Source organism: Vanellus vanellus (genome assembly GCF_965231255.1).
Source record: "Vanellus vanellus genome assembly, chromosome: 11".
Lineage (NCBI taxonomy): Eukaryota > Metazoa > Chordata > Aves > Charadriiformes > Charadriidae > Vanellus > Vanellus vanellus.
This window is the reverse complement of record NC_138916.1, coordinates 8,140,174-8,161,979: the sequence shown is the minus strand read 5'-3', so window position 1 is coordinate 8,161,979 and position 21,806 is coordinate 8,140,174. Positions and strand designations below refer to the sequence as shown.

Sequence of the window (21,806 nt, the reverse complement as noted above, 5' to 3'; positions counted from 1 at the left end):
AGAGTTACAGACAATGAAAGTAACCATATTTTTTTATTAATTATTTCATTTAAAAGAGGAAGATATTTAGCTTAACCACTCACCCAACGTAAGTAAGATTAAATCGAATGGGTAGTTGGAAGTCAAGTTGGATAGTAGCACATTGATGGTACCTGCCAATAGCATCTTTGATTTTAATATCAATCTGTGAAGAAAAATAACAGTCACAATTACTAAATATAGTTTGCCTGCATTGTGTCTGTATTCTTGTCCATCCCAAAGTTGTATTAAAATCTCGATTCACAAACCTTAGGACCATAAAATGCTCCATCTCCTGGATTCAAATTCCATTGCTCTCCAAAGTTATTCAAGCTGTTTTGAAGTTGCTAATCATGAAAACGAGATAATAATTAAAAAAAGGTATAGTGGGGCCTTTCATTACTGAAAGTCAAAGCATTTGCCTTTGAAACACAAAGGGAGCCAACAGGCAGCACGACTCCTATTGTTCAAGCATTTAGTCATTTATGGTAAATAATCCTGAAGTAAGAGTAGTTCCTTGTACAAATGTTGTGATTAATCAGAAAAAAAAAAAAAAAAAAGAGGAATAAAAATCAAATCAACTCAAGATAAGGGGCTAAATATGAATCACACAGTTCTCATTTTATACAGAAACTTCACCTTTAATGTGACGTTTTTCAACAAGCATTTTCACTAAGGAAAACGTTTAGCATCTGATTTAAGCAATTTCACTAATTTCACTATTCAACGTGAAAGAACTTAATTAAATATCCACCTCTGCAAATATAAATATTAAAGGCTGTGTTTGTTTGCTTTTAAATGAATTACCTTTTCTGCATGATCCCAGATCTCTAACTCTCCTAGATAATTTTCTGGTCTGGTAGAGAGATGTAGTTGAAAGGAAAAACCAAAGACAGCATACACTGACTTCAAGAAATCAAGACAGCCCTTAATTTCTTCTTCAATCTTAAATGTAAACAAAAGATATTAATTAAAATTATTTACATACAAGTGCAACTGGATTTAATGAATTCCTCATAATCAGAATATAAGAATCTAATAAATTAAAAAAAATAAAGATCACATGAAAATTACATCCTACAAACCCAAATCTACGTAATGGGTGAAGAGAGAACTGAGGTGGTCTGGCAAGAAAAGTAATGTTCTCGTTAAGCAGGAGCTTCCGGAGCCAAAATTGCATGACTCAGGCTTGACAAGAGTACATCAATTTATTCACATAGCTCCACTACAATTTATGGCATTACTGACAAAATAAAGTATGTATTCAGCACTACTATGGAAAACAAAATGTGGTCAACAGCTTTTTTCATTGCAGGGGGAGATGGGAGATGCAAAAGATTTTCCCTTTTGGGATTTGATGCCCAATGTATCTTTCTAAAGGGAAAAATCCTATACGGAAAATCTTATTACGTAATTCACAATCAATAATGTCCTTCAAATACCATTGTTTTCTTCTTTCGATATAAGCATTTTTTAATTTCAAAGAGAAAAATAAATAATACAAATTATGGCACTGCAATTTGAGAAACTTGTAACAGAGAAGCTAAGTTCAACAGGCTATTGACTTAAGCAACACTGCAGAAGGTTAAGAAATATGGCACAGCAAAAGGCTGAGAAGGAAGCACCTAAATCTGCCAGAAAAAAACATCAAAAGCAGCATTATGCTATAAAGCAACACAACAGAAGAAGCGAGTTGAAATATTTTGGGGGGTCTTTTTGAGTTTAATGTCGGTTTGCACTGGGAGGGGAGTTCTTTGTTTTGGTTGATTGGTGGTGGTGGTTGTGTGGTTGTTTTTTGGGGGTTTGTCTTTTTACCTGTTCTATTGTGCAAAAGATGTGAGCATCATCTTGTTGGAAGCGCCTTACACGAGTCAAGCCACTTAAAGTCCCAGAGAGTTCATTTCGGTGAAGAACTCCAAAATCTGCAAGTCTAAGAGGCATTTCCCTCCAGGATCGTGGACGATGGGCAAACATCAAGCTAGAAGGAACATGAAAGAACCCTCCTTTTATCCTTCTTATACAAGACTTAACACAGAAACTAAACCAAAACCAGTACAGAAAGTAATCACATTTTTAAATATTTATTCATTCAGGTTGTCTGAATCCCAAAAAGGCAGGCAAACAGAAAAAGTGCAGCACTTGGGAATGTATTGCTAAAGACCACCTAGGAAAAACACTGCGAGAGTAACAACCAAAACTGGTTCATCTGTACCTTCTTTTGGTACACCACACGGGATGCCTATCTCTATCCAACAGGATTTGTATTTACTAGTGGTACAGACTAGTATTAGCATGCACAAACCTAGCTTAGTGCAGACTTACTGAAAGATCCTCCTAGAAGAACCGTGTTTGGTCTGCTCTGGGACACTGTCAGGGGAACTGTCTGGACACACTACGTGCTTAGTAGTCTATTGTAAACATACATGATAATATGTATTAATACTCCATTTTTTCCCCCTCAGCCCCACAAAGGGTAAATATAGTAAAATAAGGTTTTCAGTTGAGAGTACAAACCAATGTCCTGGACAATTCATCGGTTTAAGGGCAAAAGTTTCCTTCTCGATCTCAAAAGAGAACATATTTTCACTGTAGTGCTGCCAGTGTCCTGAAGTTTCCCAGAGTTTACTGTTGAAGACGTTTGGAGATACAACTTCAGTAAAATTACGCCTGTGATACTCCTCCTATAAGACAAATTCAACATTTAAAAGGTGATCAAGCTTTTAACAAGCAAAAGCCTGATTCTTTTTAACTGTGTTCTTATGACAGCAATTTACTGGGAGACGAAAGGACTACGGCACGTGTAGGTTTTACATGACTGGAAAGAGCACATGTCCAAGCTTTACTCTGCCCAATTTCAAAAAGGTTAGATCTGTATAATCATAGTGAAAATCTGGTATGTGTTTACATACATAGAGGATTCTCTTTCTGAGGACAGCTCAGTGCTATGAAGTGCCTATCACTTAAGATCAACAACTGATATTAAGCTTGTTAGGAGTTGCAGTAGTATATATATATAGTATATACTCACTCGTATGAAATCCACGAGTGTGTTATAAAGAAAGGCACCTCTGGGGAGGAAAAAGCAGCTTCCAGGACTCAAGTCATGAAAGAAGAAGAGTTCTTGCTCCTAGGTACATTAAAAACAGAATGCTGTAACACCACTTCAGATGTAAATGCAGAACGGCAGAAAAAGACTACTTCACACATGTTGAGACTCGGTTCACAAAAATGAAATATTACAGCAACAAGATGATTTCCAGAAGTCTACGAGTTCTCAGTAACAGTAGTTAATTTATCTACAATTGTCTTAGAAGTTTGTAAGAACACTGGAATTCCATTTGACGCTGTGACTATGTAGATACATGTTTCCTCAAAATACTGAAGCCTTAATCAATCTTACCTTTAGTGACCAAAACAATTAAGCATACACCCATCAGATCTGGGGGTTGATGGCTGAAGCTTGTGAGCCAGTCACTCTTTATCAGAATTCTGTCTCAAAATCATAAGCTCAGCAGTGTGGCTCTGATACAACCTTAGCCTCTTCAGTATCATAGATATTAGATAAATAGACACTAGATAAGTTGATTTATACTAGATAATTTGTTTCTAAAAAGGCATAGGAGTAATCATCAAACAAATACTCAACAAATATTCAAGTCTTAATAAGTTAATAGAAATAAGCACAAACACTTCGGTAAAGACAATTTTTCTACTTCTTCCCTTTGTCACTGTTTTCTGTAAATTCCTCAGTGGCTTTTTCTCTTCTGAGTTACCCTCAGTTGTTCAGCTTTGCTTGTGAAGACCCTTCACAGCCTCTTCTTTCACGTCTGCCAGTAAGCAGTGAGAGGTTCTTGCCTCTCGGACAACAATGCTGACCTTCACTTACACACAAGTTTTTCAAATAAATGCCTCCCTGCTTTCACCTGTACTGCCCATTATGCCTTTAAACATCCAAAAAGCTACTTGTTATCTTCTCTCCAATATCCTCCCTGCAACTCCACCTTCTCTACAAAACTATAGCAAAGGTGACAACAATTAGGAGACTGCATGCCAACACGACCAACATTAGGTCACAATCCTCATCTGCGTCAATCTAATGTCTTCCGATTTACACTCACTTTAAGATTAAATCTGTTCATTTAAATCTAGCAGAGGAATCTATCAACAATATTCAAAACAACAGCTGAAGTACTGCACGTACATACACTTAACTATTACCTTATTTATCATAGAATCATAGAATGGTTTGGGTTGGAAGGAACCTTAAAGATCATCTAGTTCCAACCACGGGCAGGGACACCTTCCACTAGACCAGGTTACTCAAAGCCTGTATTTATGCCTATAATAAAGAATGACCAAACCATATTATTTACACAATTTTTGCAGAATTAAAATTTTAAAATACAACTGACACCAAGAAATTCATAGAACTGTCTCCCATTCAAACTGTCAAAAAATGGAAAAAAAAAAACAACACGAGAGAATGAATTCTATTACAGAAGTGTAAAAGAGAAGTAGACCATGAAACAGTGTACCTTTCCAATTTTCCTATGGTCACGGTTTCTGGCTTCTTCCTGGAACTTTTCCCATTCCTTCATAATTTTGTTATCAGGAAAGGATATTCCATATATTCTCTGCAGAGTTTCCATGTCAGATTTTCCTTCCCAATATGTAGAGGAATTCTGATGCACAAAACCCGTACTTCAAGATAATATTATAGAATCTCAGGGAAAGGAGGAACAAACGCTAACGCACTCAAATGTTATCATTTTTTTTCCCTTGGGAAAAGAATTATATGCAGTCATCCTTTGTTTATAATACAAAGACACTTGCACTGCCTTTTAGTCAGCATACTAATATAGAAGACATAAACGAAAGTGACTGGTCAAGCCATACTTTTGTTCTACTTAGGTATCTTGTTCTAACTCTCATCATGGTATGTTTTATTATCTCACATTATATCCTTTAAAAAAGCAGCACTTGTTTACGTTCAAAACATAATGCAGTAGGGAAACATGAAAGACAAAAAACTCACTCTCACAGTTAAATCCTTGCTGTTTTGACAATCTAGCACTTAATCCCTGCAACTCCCAGTTCCATAAACTTCAGTTAGGACGCCAGCAAAAGCAATTATGATGAATGTTCCACTAAGGTCAGTCTAATAAGGTTACCAAAATTAGCATCTGTAAGTAACTTAAACTACATCATAACCAGAGGTATCTGCAGGCACTGTCTCTGGCTTTCCTATGAGCAATGCCATTTTTAAACAGCAGCACTTGCGGATCTGCCAGCGTCCACTTTACCTCCTGCTCCTGACAGATATCATCTTGCAATGTCAAAATACTATTTTCTGACCCAATCAATATCTTGGACGTTCATTTACTGCAGAACAGAGTGCACGCGCACGCAGCACACAGATGTGACAGCTAGTATAGACTCAAACTAGTACTACAAAGTGCAATGCTGGCTGGAGATACTAGCGTGGTACTGCCACGTTAGCTTAGGCACCGCACTTCACTACTGCGCATGGTATAACTGGTCCCACAGCTAATCTAGTCACTACTAGCATATTTTTGCAGTGCTCTTCATTATAGTCAAAACATGCATGGTACTGCACTACGATAAAAACAGATGCCGTTAACTTTAACTGATGTACTATGTTGTGATGGTCAAGAATCAGTAAACATTGGAAGCAGACGGACAATGAAGGTGTTATGGTTTGGGCCTCAAACCAGGACAGAAGGCCTGTAGATCTACTTGTGCGATGGGAGCAGGGAAAGAAATTAACGACGATTTTCAGAGTAAGCAAAGAAAACAATACAAAGGACATACAAAGGACCCTAGCATAATCACTTCAGGAGAAATAAATCCATAAATAAATCAACTGACCCATAGTTAAGTTTTAATGCACAGTTAATTTAAACTTACCTTAAATATTTTAAGGGCCTTAATTTTTCCAGTGTGTCTCACGTGTGGACCCCTGCAGAGATCAATCAACGGACCACATCTATACAGCAAAAGAAAAAAAGTGTTTATTTCAAAACACTCTGACATTTTTAAACACTGTCACTATTAAGTTAATGCTTAACATGTTCAAACACACTAATATTCAACAAATTCAGTGCATTCTAAATGTAATTGTGCCTTCTACCTGAAGCAGAATATTCACCCAGTAAATACTCGGCACACTTGATCCATTGCCAAGAGCACTGTAACACACTCAGCAATTCATATAGTTCCGAATGTAATCTTTGTTAAAGATGGCCAGGAAATTTCAAACATGTACATCAAACAGAAAAAAACATCTTTGCCATTTTCCAGTTTTATCCCTGGCAATTGAATGAACAGGATCCTCACCCCACACTGAGCTAAGAGTTAGCTTTACCTATTATCCAGCAATTCAGGGTCATGAGTGGTAACTTATTTTCATCTGTTTATTGAAACCAGAGGGAATGAGTGAAAAGTAGGTTTGCCATTTGTCCACAAATTGAGATCTAATCAGTTCCAGCAGAGAAAGAAAAGATCTGATTTTACACAAGTAGCAATATTAATTGCAAACTTATGTCCCAAATACACAAGCATTCAGAAGTTAGAACAAAAAAAATATTCTCCTCTCAATTTAAATGAAACACACCTAACTGTAGAAATATAACACTTTTTAACTTAATTTGGTTTACCTGTATATTGTGGTAGTTGGCGTGTTCACCTTCTCATTAAGGATACGACACTTAAACTTGTTATACTGTGTGGGAAACATGAAAACTCAGAAACATCAATAAAACAGCTAATAAAATTCTATTTTAAAAGTATGTGTCAATAAGGCAAATACATCAGTAAAAGACACTCACAACTAAAAAGTCACATGAACACATATATGTATGCAAAAGTTCAACATCCTTTCAGAAGAATTATAAAACAAGAGGGGAAAGAGACAAAAATATCTTAATTTTTCTGAGGGTATGTGATTACCACCTGAACACCTCAAAGCACTTTTGAAAGGCAATTAAAACGCAGTACAGCAAGACTGGTAATATCCACTGTATAAAACAGAGGACTAGAGGACAAAATCTTCTTTGACTTGTCTCTGCAAATGAGCCAGATTGAATGAATGCCTTTTGTGTACTAATTTCTTTGTCATCTCATTGAGCTTGAGGTGTTTTTGTGTAATAAGAAATTGGTTTTATTATTGCCCAAAAACATGCTGAACACTTGGAGAGGGATATGGAGAGGTGGGAAAAAGGATGCTATTGTTTTTCTTTGTTTTACTAGACAGGTACTATTCTGCGAGTCAGTCACATGCAGTTACATTTTAAAAAGATCATTGTACCAGAACCACAGGTTCTCCAAAGACTCACCTTAAACATGTCTAACAGGATCTCCTTTTTTACTTCCAGCCTTTCAAAAGCCTGCTTCTCTTTTATGATATTTTTACAGCGGTTCTCTAGTAGTGGGAATTCAGTACTAGATACACCTCTAAACAAACAGACAGAGGCAAAAGAAATACAAAGTAGATATTTTTATATTACTATTTTTTAAGTCACCACTTTCTAGTGGTTTAATCTGAAAAAAAACAGGATGTGTTCTTGTGATTTATCATAGTGTTTTCTTAGTTTCTTACAATCGGCTGTACTTTCAGACACTAAGCTTGGACACAAATAGTATCACCCTGAACAAACCCATTGCAGTCACTCCTAGAACAGTCTCTGACATGTTTAAAAGCCTGGAAGATCTGTAGCTCAAAGTATACATGATTTACCAAAAAAAGGAAAAAAAAAAAAAAGGCTCAACCCAGCTGCAAGAGCTAATTTATCAGCTGATGCAGGTTCAGTATTCTCCCTGACTACGGAAAGATAAACAAGAAAAAAAACAGAATTGTAAAGCTGTGCACAAGGATTAGAAGAGGAGTAAACACCTATATGAGTTACATGCATACGTGCCGTTTCTACAAGTGACTATGGCACTTTGCAACCAAACTGCCACAATCCTTCAAGGAAAGAGTCTCCTGTATCTCCCAGGAACTTCAGAAAGTTTTACCCAAACACTACATTTTTTCACAGAACATTCAACAACTGCAAGTCTTAAGGAGCAGGTGTCTGAACCTGCTCTTGAATTTAAATATACACATACTCTCAATATATATGTATACACAGACCTATACTACGAAGGCGACTAACCTGTCAGTTTTAAACCATACTAGGTACACAATTTTACTTTTAACATGCAGACACATGACTGAGCAAAAGTAATTCTAGTACTGAGCTTTGACACAGAGTATTAAAGTTCTCAGACACTGAAATTTTACCTGTCTTCTATGTACATGTCATAATAAAATCCATTCTCAATTGGTGGTCCATAGCATAAGCAGCCCCCAAAATAACCTTCCATGGCCTCGCCAAGAATATGAGCACTTGAATGCCAATAAACCTGCAAATAAACTCAGGTGAGCAAGTCACTGGCATTGCATAACTAAAAAGAAAAAACTAAAACAGAGGTACATCTGCAGTTGGGAAATACAATGGAATCACTGTTGTTTAAATTCTGTGAGAAGTATAACAATTTTTTGTTCTTATTTTGAAGTACACTACACGACTAATATAACAGCAGATGTAGCAATAAAGCTCCACCGTATTTCAGTCTGAAAGATGATTATACCTCTACACGATTCCATCACCTTAGCACTTATTGTACCTTGCTCGCTTCTAAGCAAGTTTCCGGTCAGTTAAGTCTACACAATACTAACCCCATCTAAAGCAATGTAGACAATTAAGTTAACATTCATTGTTCACATAAAGCACATCTGTTAATAGGATTTTAAACCACATTACCTGAAATGTCAGCAGAGGAGAGCTAACAACCCAGTGGATCAATACCAGAGTTATGTTCTACGTCCCTATTAATTGAGGCCACTTCATAGCCACTGCTACAAGATGAAGCCTTTACAGGCTCCTGAAATGCCTCAAACAAGCTTAACCACAGAAATATTTTTTTGGCAAAATGAAGTCTAATTCTAGTGCATAAAGATAAACATAGGCTTAAGACTGAATCCCATTAAAAAAAAAAAAATCTTGGCTGTGTCGCTAAGAATATTCACAGATTAATTGAACAAGATATGCCTACTTATGTTTCTAACAAACAGTGCTGGTACAAGGAGGTGTATATTTTATTGATGACTCAAATCTGATATTGGACAATTTTTAGAAAACTATAAGACAGCCTCACTGTTGCTTTCAGTGTCTGATCTTCAAACACAGAGTCAAACCACAACATGTGTCTTAGAAGACAGCAAACTATTTCAAGTTAGCATGCAAATCAAGACATTCTGTATGATCTCATTTGAGAAATAACCTGTTTATGTAAAAGACAAGGGAAGTAAAGAACATTAAGATTTTATTCACCTAAGTATTATGAGATACTAAGTACCTATCTTCTTTGTTGAATCGTGACAAATAAGTTACTTGAATAGCTTTGGGGATTTCTTTTCATTCAAGATTTTAAAAGCATAATGCTGCAATCAATTTCCTGTCATTAGTTCTTTTAACCAAGCAGAAACCAGTGAGTCTTTACTCACAGCTTTTGCTTCTTCATTATCAAACATAAGCAGCTCCAGAGTACAATCTCCCTCCAGTGGACGATCCAGGTCCCACAATTCACCATTCACTTTGGCTATGACTGCATTTGAAGCCAACACTTGACTAAGAAACACAAAGGATGACAAGAGACCAAAATATTTAGGTTCAGATTTGCAAAAGTGCTTAGGTTTCTAAACTCCCCAAGACCCCACCCACATCTCGTAGCATCTAAGGACCCTTAATTTTTCTTTCTGTGGTCATCTTAAACACTTTCCTACTTTTAAGGTGCAGACGTTTAAGGTCTTAAAGTTTCATTCAATGGTTTCCAGTGCTGGGGATCTGGAGGAAAGACTGCTTCTAACAACAGTTTCCATTGCTATCTGGTAACTCACAAAACTTCAGACGTCTCTACTAATTCCTAGCAGTCTCAGTGATTGTTGTATTTTTTAACTGGAAGCAAGCATTATGATCCCAGCACAGAACCTCAGGCATCACTCAGAACAGTAACTTCACCCAGCTACTTCTTCTGCATTAAGTTGAAGTTTCAATGATGCTTTCCACATAAACCAACTGCGGAGAGTCACCATCCATTGACCATGACATATATATATTTTATGCAAAAAGGAAAGAGACAAATGACAGTAACAGATTTATCACTGCAAAAGTACAGCTCCTTCAATCTGCAGGTTACCTAATTCCAACAGCTATTTGGTATGGTGTGGTTTTCCAAGATTCGCCTTCAGCCACCTTTCCATCTGTCAGGGTAATTTTGATAGGTTTGCTCAGGTTGGCTGCTCTGTAAGCTAGCAAAGCATCATGTTCTTTTTTCAGCACTTCATAAAGCTTCAGCCTGTCTTCTATGAAGCTTGGCTCACACTGTAGCTGTAACAAATAAACTAAATCATTCCCGTACACCTTTGTGAGAGTAAACAGAAAAAAAGGATTCACAGCGTTCATGCATCCCTAGAGGTTCCAACTCAGACCAGATTTCACCATACTAGAATTCATACTAATATGCAGTAAAGCATTTGTCAATAATTATACACAGGATAGTCCCATCCAACTCACTGATTATTTGATAGTGGCTCTCCAATTTTCACAAGCACCTTCATCAATCTGGGCCTAAATGGCTTTGTGAGTTTGACCTCAGAAAGCAGCCTATATTCCTGCCCCAGCATTTGTATTTGGTTGACATCCTAGAAAGGTCTGGATCACTCCAACAAGCCCCCACTCCTGCCAGTCCATTCAAAGCATCAAATTTAAATAAGATAGTTCACGGGAATCCCAGAAGGGTCAGGGTTGGAAGGGACCTTCGGAGATCATCTACTCCAACCCCCCTGCCAAAGCAGGTTCACCTACAGCAGGTTGGACAGGAACGCACCCCAAGCAGGTTTTGAGTATCTCCAGAGTGGGAGACTCCACAACCTCTTTTGGCATCCTGTTCCAGTGCTCTGTCACCCTCAAAGTACAGAAGTTTTTCGTCATGTTGAGATGGAATTTTCTGTGTTCCAGCTTGCGCTTGTTGCCCCTTGTCCTGTTGCTGGGCACCACTGAAAAGTTTTCTTTAGTTTAGCATAAGGTGAACCATTAAGATCTATCAAACTACAGCTAGTGCTGCTAACATCCTCTTTCAGTCATCACGCACACTGTTTATTCATGAGCCATCACTCTCTTTAGGAACCACAGTATCCTGACCCTTATTTCCCCATAGCCCAAATCCTTCTGTCACATAAAAAGTAGCGATCTAATAATGTATCAGTAGCCCTACTAATTACATACAAGATGAAGCTCTTAGATAATGATTTTTTCTATATGCATGCTATCATAGCAAGCCTACTTCCCAAAACCCGGGATTTCAAAATGCAGCAAAGTATTTCAGATTTCAGCACCTTTTCCGAACCTAGCTGAACAACACTACTTCTTCTATAACTACGTGGTATAAAATAACCACTTACATCATTCTGATGCCGGTTCACAGCTTCATTTTCTTTCTTCTTTTCCTCTTTATTTTGATGCACTGCAACAGCAGCTGGACTTGCACGGCAGACTTTCTGAAAACAGTGATAATATGAAGTATATGCCTATGCCTTTAAGGCTTTTCCCAGCAATCACTGAAACAAACCCAACCAGACTAGTGCAATACTGGGCTAAAAAGGCAATTACAGTCAAGGTATGTCCTTAGTACAGAGGAAAGACTTCTCACAGCATATCTAAACCGCGTTCCTTTGATGTTCAGCAAAACTGCTCACCGAGCAAAACCCCAACACAATTTCCCCAATCCCACTACTGCAACCACCACCGGCAAGATCTCCCCAGCGAGACCCTGGGAGATGAGAACGGCCCGGCGAGCAACAGAACCGACTTGCGGCGCTCTGACAAACGCGTCCCGCCCCGGCGAAGAGGCTGAGCCCGCCGCCAGCAGCACCGCTCGCTGCTCCGGCCACGCACACGGCGACAGGCCCCCACCCCGGCAGCCCAGCCCGCCCCAGCCCGGCCCGGCAGACCGGGGCCCGGCCCGCCCCGGACCCTACCTGCCCGCCGGCGGGGGGCTCCGGCGCGGCGGGGCCCGGCGACGGCTGCTCCGCCCTGCCCAGCTCGGCCGCCAGGCTGCGGCGCAGGTGCAGCAGGCGGTAGCGCAGCTTCTCGTTCTCGGCCCTCAGCCGCTCCACCTCGGGGCTGCAGCTGCCGGGGCAGCGCGGCGCCTCCCGCTCCTTCAGCCGGCCGACCTCCGCCGTCAGCCAGCGCAGATCCTGCTCCTGCCGCCGCAGCCGCGCCGCCACCGCCTCGTCGGCCGCCATCTTCCGCCGGCGGCAGCGGGAAGAGCAGGCCGCCGCCGCCCCGGCCCGCTCCGCCCCCCCCCCCCCGGGACCGCCCCCCCGGGGCCCGGCCTGCCCTCCCCGGCACGGCGGGGTGCGGGGGGCCGGGCGGGGAGCGAGGGCGGTCGTTAGTCGTTGCTCCGAGCGGGTCGGTAGCTGCCGGCAGCCCTCGCTACCGCGGCAGTGGCCGCGTCCTCAACGCCGGTGCGAGGCCCAGCGCTGGGCGCCTAAAAACCTTCTTTGAAGAGCCGTGCTCCGTAACAAGAAGCCCAACGAACTGGGGCTGCGGGGAGGAACGGCATCGCTAATTCCCCAAATCCCCACCGTGCCGCGTTGCGGGGAGCACGACAGGCACAAGGAGTTTGTAACGGGGAGGGGGAAAAACGCATCTGGTTTGCTTTGTGTTCCCAAGTACCCAACCCGGCACCTGCAGTGCTCGTGTGCTATTGAAAGCACATAAAAACAACACTTAAACAACACCATTTAAGTAAATACATGCTTTCAAAGGACATACATGTGACATCACCAATGTCTTGGTCCTTCAAAGGGTTATCCAAATGAAGGAGATGCCACATGTCTCGGACAGATGGACACTGTTGAGTATGGACAGTACGGATGGCGCCCGCTGGAACGTGGCCCCACGGCCTGTTCATTAACGTGGACTTCAGGTGGTCCACCCCACAGACTGCCCGGCTCCCAGGTCTGGTCAGCCCCAACACTCAGCCATGGCTGGTTTATCGTCCTTTGTCTCCACGTCACCTGCGAGAGTCACCTACAGCCACGCTTTCTCCAAAACCCAGCCTGGATCTGGGCATTGCAATGGGAGCTAAGGTCTGCAGGCAAGGGAGCAGCATGGGAAAGATGAATAAAAAGTGGCAAAAGCAAGCGTGGCAGAGGAACTGAACCCCAAAATACCATCACATGAGCAATAGTTCATACAGCGTGTGCTCTGCCACCCCTGTAGCAGCTCTCACCCCATCTCAAGCCATCCTTCCCTGCCACTTCTGCACCTCCTGGTACAAGCCAGTGGCTCACACCTCCACCTCTGCAGGCCCACAGAGTCGGGGTCACCTTTTTTCATAGCTTCCTGTGAAACAATAGGACTACAGGAACGCTGTTGCAAAGAGGGCATTTTTCTTGCCCTTCTCTAAGGTCCATTGCACACACTTTAAAAGAAGTAGTTTTAACATCCTGGTGTCGAACCAAACAGTTGCGGCCATCGGGGAGCCACAGGGGCCGGCTGCATCCTGCAGGACAGGCAGCCCAACGCCAAGGACAGGGGCTGGCCAGCCAGCGTCCAGCCTCACAGTACAATCAGAGAATAGTTTAGGTTGGAAAGGACCTTTAAAGGCCATCTAGTCCAACCCTCCTGCAATGAGCAGGGACATCTTCAACTAGATCAGGTTGCTCAGAGTCCCATCAAGTCCCTCAGACAAGGTAGGCAGGCAGGCCTGGGGACGGCTGTCAGGATGAAGCAGGAGTCTAGACTACCAGAAAAGTTCATGGTGATGAGGGAGGTCTGAGGTCAAGCCAGGAAAGCAACCCACAGGTCAGGTCCCATGATGGGAACTGTGGGCAGACACAGTGGTTACCAGGCAGGTCCATGGGCGATGTGGCAAAGTCAAAGCAGGAAGCCAGCCCACAGGTCATGATCCAGAGCAACAGGAGCCAGGGACAAGCACATCTCTGATAAAGCTCAGGCAGGGACTGGTGGTCCAGGGCTCAGCTTAAATGGAACCCCTGGGCCCACGGACAGGGGTGTGGGTGGAGGCCCCAGGTGAGGTCGGTCAGGGCCAGTAAGGCCAGTTTGTGCTCCCAGGGCTCTGACAGGCTGTGCTGCGTCCCCCTTCACTATTCTCATTATGAGACAACGTCCCTGTCAAAAAGTGCGGGTCATACCGCATCCTTATTTGACTACGAGGCCAAATAAACACTGCCAGAGCTTATTTCCAGTGGATGCTTCCTGTTTGACACCAATTCTTCTGAAATCAGGCTGTCTGAACTACACAGCATCTTTGCACAAATTGCAGAACTTGGCAGCAAGGTAAATCATTGGAAGAGGTTTGAGTTGCTGGGCAGTTAGGACTCAGAGCTTGGAAAGACTGAACATCTATTGCAGTGTCAAACAGTCTACGTTGTATCCTTTATAGGTCATTGCAGTTAAATCCCTCAGTTCCTTGGCCCTGGGAAAACAACAGCTCTCCGTCACAAATCCTCGATTTCCACCGTGTATTTCCATGTATCCTTTTGTCTCAAATACTTCTTTGTCATCTTCAATTTCTCCAGTTTCCTCCCTTGATTGTACTTCACACCCACTTCTCTGTATTCAGTTTCTCAACACACACTTTCACATTTTTGCCTTTATCCAATACTCAGATTTTGCAAGGTGTGGATTTTTATTAGAATTATGGCAGTTACCAAATCACAACTTGAGCGTTTTATTCTCCAGGTTACACAACTGGAAATAACTACATGGTATGTGAGAAGGCAGAGAGTCAAGTTTTGTATTTGTCCACAATTTGATACATTTCCTATGATATCACCCATTCTTTGTGGTTTTAAGATTTTATAAAAACATATTTGAGATTAAAAGGATATAGTCTTTTACCAACAAAAATAATGGGAACATTTCTGGCTCAAAACATTGTACTCTTTTAGAAAAGAACCCTGTAAATTATTCAGTGCATGGAGCCCAAAGACAGTCCTATACTGTATACGCGCAAATTTCAAGCTGTCATTTACGTCTGCCATCACCCTGATGACCGCTGCGTGTACAATTCACTGGCTGTATTAACCAGTTCATATTACACCAACCTTTCTTGGCATTTTCACTGCAGAGTACTGTTTTCTCCCCCATGAATGCCCAGAATTTTCTAACAGCTTTGTAGTTAATTCTTCTAGCCATTTTGCCCCAGCTAAACTTTTAATGCTTTTTTTTAAAAAAAAACTAGGTTTGTTATTTAAGGTATAGTGACAATATCCCTCAGCAAACTGATACCTAAGTACATTTGTAATTTGCACCAATTCTTCCTTCCTTTTCTGAAGAGATGCAACTTGCCAACAGCTATGTCTATCATTTATTATGGCAAGGTCACTCTTCCTCAAGGATGGACTGTCGTGGACAGAACTGCCGCGGACGTGTAAAAATAGGACATACTGTATAGCTTCCTTTAAAATTTCATTTCATTATTAATCTGACAGGTTACCTGTTTTTTTAACTTCCAAATTCACTACTGTGCAGAATTCATTACTCCATATTGATGACAATCAGTATTAGCAGCACAATAAAATAAACACCAATTTAGTTTTGAGGTTAAACTCTGAGAAATGTATTCAGGTTACAGAATCACAGAATGGTCAGGGTTGGAAGGGACCTTGGGAGATCATCTAGTCCAACCCCCCTGCCAGAGCAGGGTCACCTACAGCAGGTTGGACAGGATGGCGTCCAGGCGGGTTACATCCTCTCTATCTCATCTTTGGGCACTGTCTTATGAACCCAAACCCCGTAGCTTTGGGCTTGCTCTAGCATTTATTGACATAATGGAAAAACTTACCATCAGAAGTCAGAGTGGCTGAGAAAGCTGGCTCATAAGATTCTGGCTAACATGTGGAGCACCAGGCTTTATCAGGATTTTTTACCTGCAGAGATATTGCAGTATTAGTATTAGCAGAACTTCTGAGAGAGAAACTTGGAGTCAAAAAAAGCATGAGGTTTCATTGAGAATATGGAAAGAATGGGGGGGTAGTATCTGTACTACCCCTACGGAGGTTCAAAAATCAAAGGGAATGTTAAGACTTAGGCTTGTAACGGAGCCCTTACTTTTAAAGGCTGCCTAGAAGATGTGCCAGGCCTTTCAGGTAGGTTGGCTACTTTCTCTGCCTACTGCGTTATTACTCTTGTTTAGCTGCACTACCTGACTAATTGGATAGCAGCAGATGCCTCTGACCACCTATCCTCCCCCAAGGGGGTCGCCTTTCATGTGGTGTGTGATGCAACACATAGGTAGCTCTACCTCAGTAGATCCAAGACGATTACAGAAGCAGCACGAGAATCTCACTGCTATGGTCAATAAGCCATAACATTCTAATCTGGGAACATTAATATGGTTTAAAATAACGCATAATTCCACTCGTCCTTACTCTGGATAATGTGTCACATACGAGGCGTGTTGTATCTACAACCAACCACAAGGTGACAGGCAATGCTTCCGAACAATTCTGTGAAGCCGGGCTAGTTAATTGTTTGGCTAGTGATACACACAATAAAATTCCTAAATTATTATATGGTGAGTGGTCAACTTTAATGCTGTCTGATGAATACTTGAAATTTCAGGAAAAGAAGCAGCCTGACAGGAGGATACATGTGGTTGCATTTTAAGATCATAAGGACTGAAAATATTATAAAACTTGTTTTCCTAAAAGCTTGGCAAAACGGTTTTGTATGCTGCACAACAGGTAAAGTACCGTTAAGAAAACTGCAGGTAAGGCCACATGAGCGAGGCCATGGGTGCATTATCAGTTGGAAGTAATAGAAACAGAAAAAATAGGTTAAGAAATGGGAGGAGGAGGAGGAGGCATGAAGTACTCATAGCTTTTCTGTACAGAGAATTTATGTTGACAGAAAGTATGAAAACAAGACCCGAAAGTCCACATATTAAGCAGCATTTGCGTAAGGGAGGTTACGTAATGTGTGATCCTCAATGAATGATTATCAGTGGCAGAACACCTCCACAGGGATTGCAGTAATCTCCACCGTTAAACCTGGTTCATCAAATGGATGCTATGTGGTGTTCTATTTTGCTTGGACACAACTTAGAGATCTAAACATGCAGAAATGTTGTTATTCTTAACAGTGACATATTTACCTTCACAAAAAAGGTCTTATTCTGTAACTGGTTTTTTTTAGCTTTTGCATGCAGGATTACAAAATATTTACAGAAACATGCTTTCTAAATGTATGATTCCATTGCATTGTAAAGCTAATATTTTATGAAGAATAAGAAGTGGAGGGCATTTATACTGTGGTTTGGGTATGGCCTCCGAGGAATACAGAATTAAAGTGTACAGAGACACTTTATTTTATGTCCTGTACCAGCTTGTACAGATTATTTCAGTTTGATCAGCTGTCTTCTTGAATGAATTATTTTTTGCAAAGGGATATCTTTGAAGATCAGTTACAGAATTAAAAAGTAACAGTAACTAAGCAATTCTCAGTCTCATCATTACGGTTCAGAAGCTGTTAACAGTTGTAAAGGGCTAATTAGTGTAATGTAATCCTCTTAGGAGGCTGCAGGCATTGAGCTAGATTTCTTTATAATTTGTATGTAGGCCTTCTTTATTCCATTAGAATTACAATAATTACAGACAGCAGTATGTACTTGCATTCTATCCATCCACATTATGTTTACTTTGCATACTGAATACTGCAGAATAAATGCAGGAGTAGAATTTTCTATTTTCTTTTTAAATATCAAAATGTTTGGAAGAACAGCCAAATCTTGGTTTTATAACTGTGCAAAATCTACCAAAAGAGAAAATGAAAACAGGAATAAGTGGCTTTCTGAAATCCCGAGCAATCAGAGGGAGAAAATACTGGAAGAGCTGGATGTGAACAAAGTGCTGTCATATTTGGTTTACAAGAGAGTCTTTTCCTTGGAGGAATACAAAGACATTTGGTCCCAGGAGAGCTACAAGAAGAGAACTGAATATTTTTTAGATAAACTCTCTTTAAAAGGCCCAAGTGCTTTCTCTGCTTTTTGTTCCATTTTGGAGGAGGTCTGTCCCAACTTGCTGACATGCTTTCTCCTTGGCTATGAAGGTAAGGTCACTGTCTGCTCTGAAATGCTTAAGTGTATATTGGTAATGTCTGGGAATCCTTTGACACTAATAGTTATTTGCTATAATTAGTGTTTACTTTCTCTCTTGCACTAAACAAGAGAGAGTATTTGCTGACTTTACAGTTCTTTGTTATAAAAGAGAAAATAAAAAGAAGGAACATTTATTAAACAAATATATGTTATTGTTATACTCTGAACATTTAAAGTGGTAGCAGAACACTGTATTAACATCGCTGCTAGTAATGAATAACAGTCCGGATAGAGAAAAGGATTCCTAAGTACTACTGATAATGCTTAGCTCGGAAATGTAACACTGACTTTTTTACTTTCCTTCCCATTTCTGATATATTTAAAAATAGATTGAGACGTTCCGTAGGCATAGTGCCTGAGTAATCGATCCCTTTCACATTTTTCTTGTAAGTCGCATTATTTACTATACCTATATGTAAACAACTGCATGGAAAAAAATTGCATTACTAAATATCAACAATATGATTGAAATGAATCAAAATGTTATTCGGACATCAGGCACTACTCATACCTATTTAAGAAATAATGCTTTACTAGATACAAGCAAAGATAACGTGGACAAATATGTGCAGAGTGTTTACAATTACATCCTAGTGACCTATTTTTATTTTTTGTGTCTGTTATATTGCAAATTTGAGTCTTTCAAGTCAGCTAGAGTTTTCTCAGCAATGACTGCAGGGTTGTGCTCACAGGGTATATTCAGAATGTCCTTTTAGAATTTAATTAAAAGTCAGGTATTTTACCAATCTGTTCAGTAACAGGTTTAAACGCCTTAGTATTACAACTATGTATACATAAAAAAACAGTAAGCTTGAGTACTGTAAGAATTTTAATAAATAAGAAAAATTCAAATCTAAAACCATTTTGACCTTTAAAATAACTGTAGTCTGTGTCCTCTCTTGAAAACCTGATTACTTTTAAAATTGACAGTTAGAGATCCAATTAATTGAGAAGGCAACAGATATTTTACGATAATTTACTTATGAACAGATGCCCATTTAGTGTATCTTTTCGAGATCAATTTACAGTACCATTTTATGGCAGTTACAAGAAAATCGAAGGCGGTTCACAAATGTTGTTGTGGATTTTAATACATGTAGAATATACTTCATGGAGAACCATGTTATGAAAAGGCTACTTAGGGCTTCTTTACACTATCGTTTTTTTTTTTTCAAAAAAGCATACAAATATAAACACGTTTATATAACGTGTTTTATAAACACGTTATAAAGCCAGGTCTTTCACAATATGCATTTTGGATTGAAGTTTTGGTTTCCCCTGAATTAACTGCAGAGACAGCACAGGAGATTTTTATTCTGTATCACCTAAACATTGCATGCCAGGGCCTGTCACAGAACAGACTTAAATCTTCTGGTGGGTACAAGGTTTGGGGGGTACTACTGTTATAAAGGGTGATGGCCTCCGCAGTTGGGTGCAAGTCAAGGACTCTGTCTCTCTGACAACATCATAGTAGATACTGAGAAAAAAGGAGAAAGCCAATGCTGCACATTTCCAAAAGAGTAAAGGATACTGTTGGAACAGCGTCCCCAATCCATTCTGTCTGTCTGTGCCTTGTGTAGGCAGAAAAATGCCTGGGGCTGCCTTAGCTCAGCCACTATTACACTCCACTCCTTCCCCTCCCCCAGTAGCATGCATCAAATGTGCAAAGCTCATTTTAGAATCTGTTATTGCTAATAATAATCTACTGGATAGCAGGCAAAGAAAAACACATGCTATATATTCGCATTGATTCATGCACATTATCTGTTCAAATTCACACACGCGTATGTTGCAGATTCAGTTAAATGGATTATGCATTATGGATTTTCACACATCGTGAATTTTTATAGATTGATTTTGATAAACCTTGTTACAAAGTACACAGAAAGGTATGATGAAAAAGAGCATTGTTTATTATTTCCATTAAAATAATTTTCTCCTTCACCCTATAAAAGCTGATTGATAAGACAAAGGAATCAAAACGGAAGGAATGCTGTCTAGATGCATGATGAGAAGTTGCTATGCCTGTGCTACACGGCTTCAACACCCTCTAACATAGCAGTTGTGTGCCATCGTGTCCGCTGTACTTGTTAAAGAGACTCTGTATAGCAGGCTGATTGAGCACACAGAATAAAATCAATCCCCATTATTGATCGACTGCATGTACAGCAGGGGCCAATTTCTGTTTTCTGGACCTGCCCATGTTGGCAGATATGGGTATTTTAATGGGTTTCCATTGTCTTCATGCCCTACAGAAAGAACCATTTGACAGGTGCTGGAAACGTGGCACGGTTCCAAGAGGTCACTCAGTCTCTGGACTAATATAGTTCACTGCAAAAACTGTAAACTCTGCTAGTGGAATGTGGCCAGTGAATGATGTACTGTCACTTGCACAGGGTTTAACACCACTTTGAACTCTTTTGTCTCATTATTTCGAAGAATGACACCCACAGTAATTTAAGGGGTGTTATAGCAGTATTTATTCTTCAAGACACGAGTGACGTGATTCTTTTACTCTTCTCTTATAAAATTCCCATTATAGTATAAAGCAAATCTCCTAGTTACTCCATGGGGAGAAATATTTGTTTTTTATTTGTCCATATGATGCAACAGGAAATCAGTTCTTTGTTGCCAGGCAGGAGTTTAGATGGAGTAAGAATTTCAGGTTTATTTCCAAAATTCCTATAAATTGTCTGACCTGTACCTCTCAAGTCTATTGGAAATATGAATACGGAAATAACTTTATCTATAAAAGGTCAAAAGAAATTATGTTTACCTAAACCAGCCGCTTACCCAAATGTAGCATCACAGACTGAATCACATCAAACTGTAGATGTTATTTTCAACTATGTATCAGCTATTAGAGACATTTCTTTGTTGTTATCCAGACCGTATGCATAGACGTTTCCCAGCGTTATCAGAGCAAAGAAAACTGAGGGCTGTATCGGAGATGGAGTTGCATGAAACCTATCAGATGAGTGACCAAGAAGGAAGCCCCTCTGCTGAGGAACAACTGAATCAATCATTCAACAAATACAGGTTAAAATTATCAATGTCACGATGTCTTTAATGATCACAATATTTCCTGTCACTTAGTTTCCATGTAAGAAGTGAAGTGCATCGCTGATGCTTTCAAGTTTTTCATTTGCATCTGATTTTACTTGGCATTTGTAATCTATGATTGTATTTTGTATAATGAAGATCTTTTGATGCTGATGAATGTGGGGGGTCATCTCTGGTCTTTGCTACAGGTATTCAGTAGTGATGTAATGCATTGATGACACTGCTCCTTGCCAGCATTCAAGGACTAAGTACATACGTAGAAGTACATTTTACTCATAAACTTTCTTGGATGTGAGAGACAACCTAAGCTAATAGCACAGTTCCTGTTATTTTTATTTATTCTAAGAGAAATAGAAACTGAGGAAGACCTACATAACAACAGCGTGTAACTTGATACGTGCTGGGATACTGGGATTTAAGTCCTTGCTTCAGAGAATTTGAGCCTAGAAAGAGGACACAAGCAAAACTTTGGA

General features: G+C 40.2%; 1 protein-coding gene across 2 annotated transcripts in view; it reads right to left on the bottom strand.

The window, feature by feature from the left end:
* Window positions 1-12,386, bottom strand: part of TARS3 (threonyl-tRNA synthetase 3) — a 53,047-nt gene extending 40,661 nt beyond the window's left edge. For both annotated transcript variants that reach the window (XM_082488554.1, XM_082488553.1), the window contains exons 1-15: window positions 12,119-12,386; window positions 11,543-11,638; window positions 10,279-10,469; window positions 9,587-9,710; window positions 8,321-8,442; window positions 7,374-7,491; window positions 6,696-6,760; window positions 5,947-6,025; window positions 4,554-4,700; window positions 3,047-3,145; window positions 2,533-2,699; window positions 1,834-1,996; window positions 826-963; window positions 288-365; window positions 84-184 (exon numbers count right to left, since the gene is read on the bottom strand). In XM_082488554.1, coding sequence (XP_082344680.1) covers window positions 84-184; window positions 288-365; window positions 826-963; window positions 1,834-1,996; window positions 2,533-2,699; window positions 3,047-3,145; window positions 4,554-4,700; window positions 5,947-6,025; window positions 6,696-6,760; window positions 7,374-7,491; window positions 8,321-8,442; window positions 9,587-9,710; window positions 10,279-10,469; window positions 11,543-11,638; window positions 12,119-12,385 — 1,955 coding nt within the window. In that variant the 5' untranslated portion in view covers window position 12,386. The remainder of the gene's footprint in view (window positions 1-83; window positions 185-287; window positions 366-825; window positions 964-1,833; window positions 1,997-2,532; window positions 2,700-3,046; window positions 3,146-4,553; window positions 4,701-5,946; window positions 6,026-6,695; window positions 6,761-7,373; window positions 7,492-8,320; window positions 8,443-9,586; window positions 9,711-10,278; window positions 10,470-11,542; window positions 11,639-12,118) is intronic.
* Between the last annotated feature and the right edge of the window lie 9,420 nt (window positions 12,387-21,806).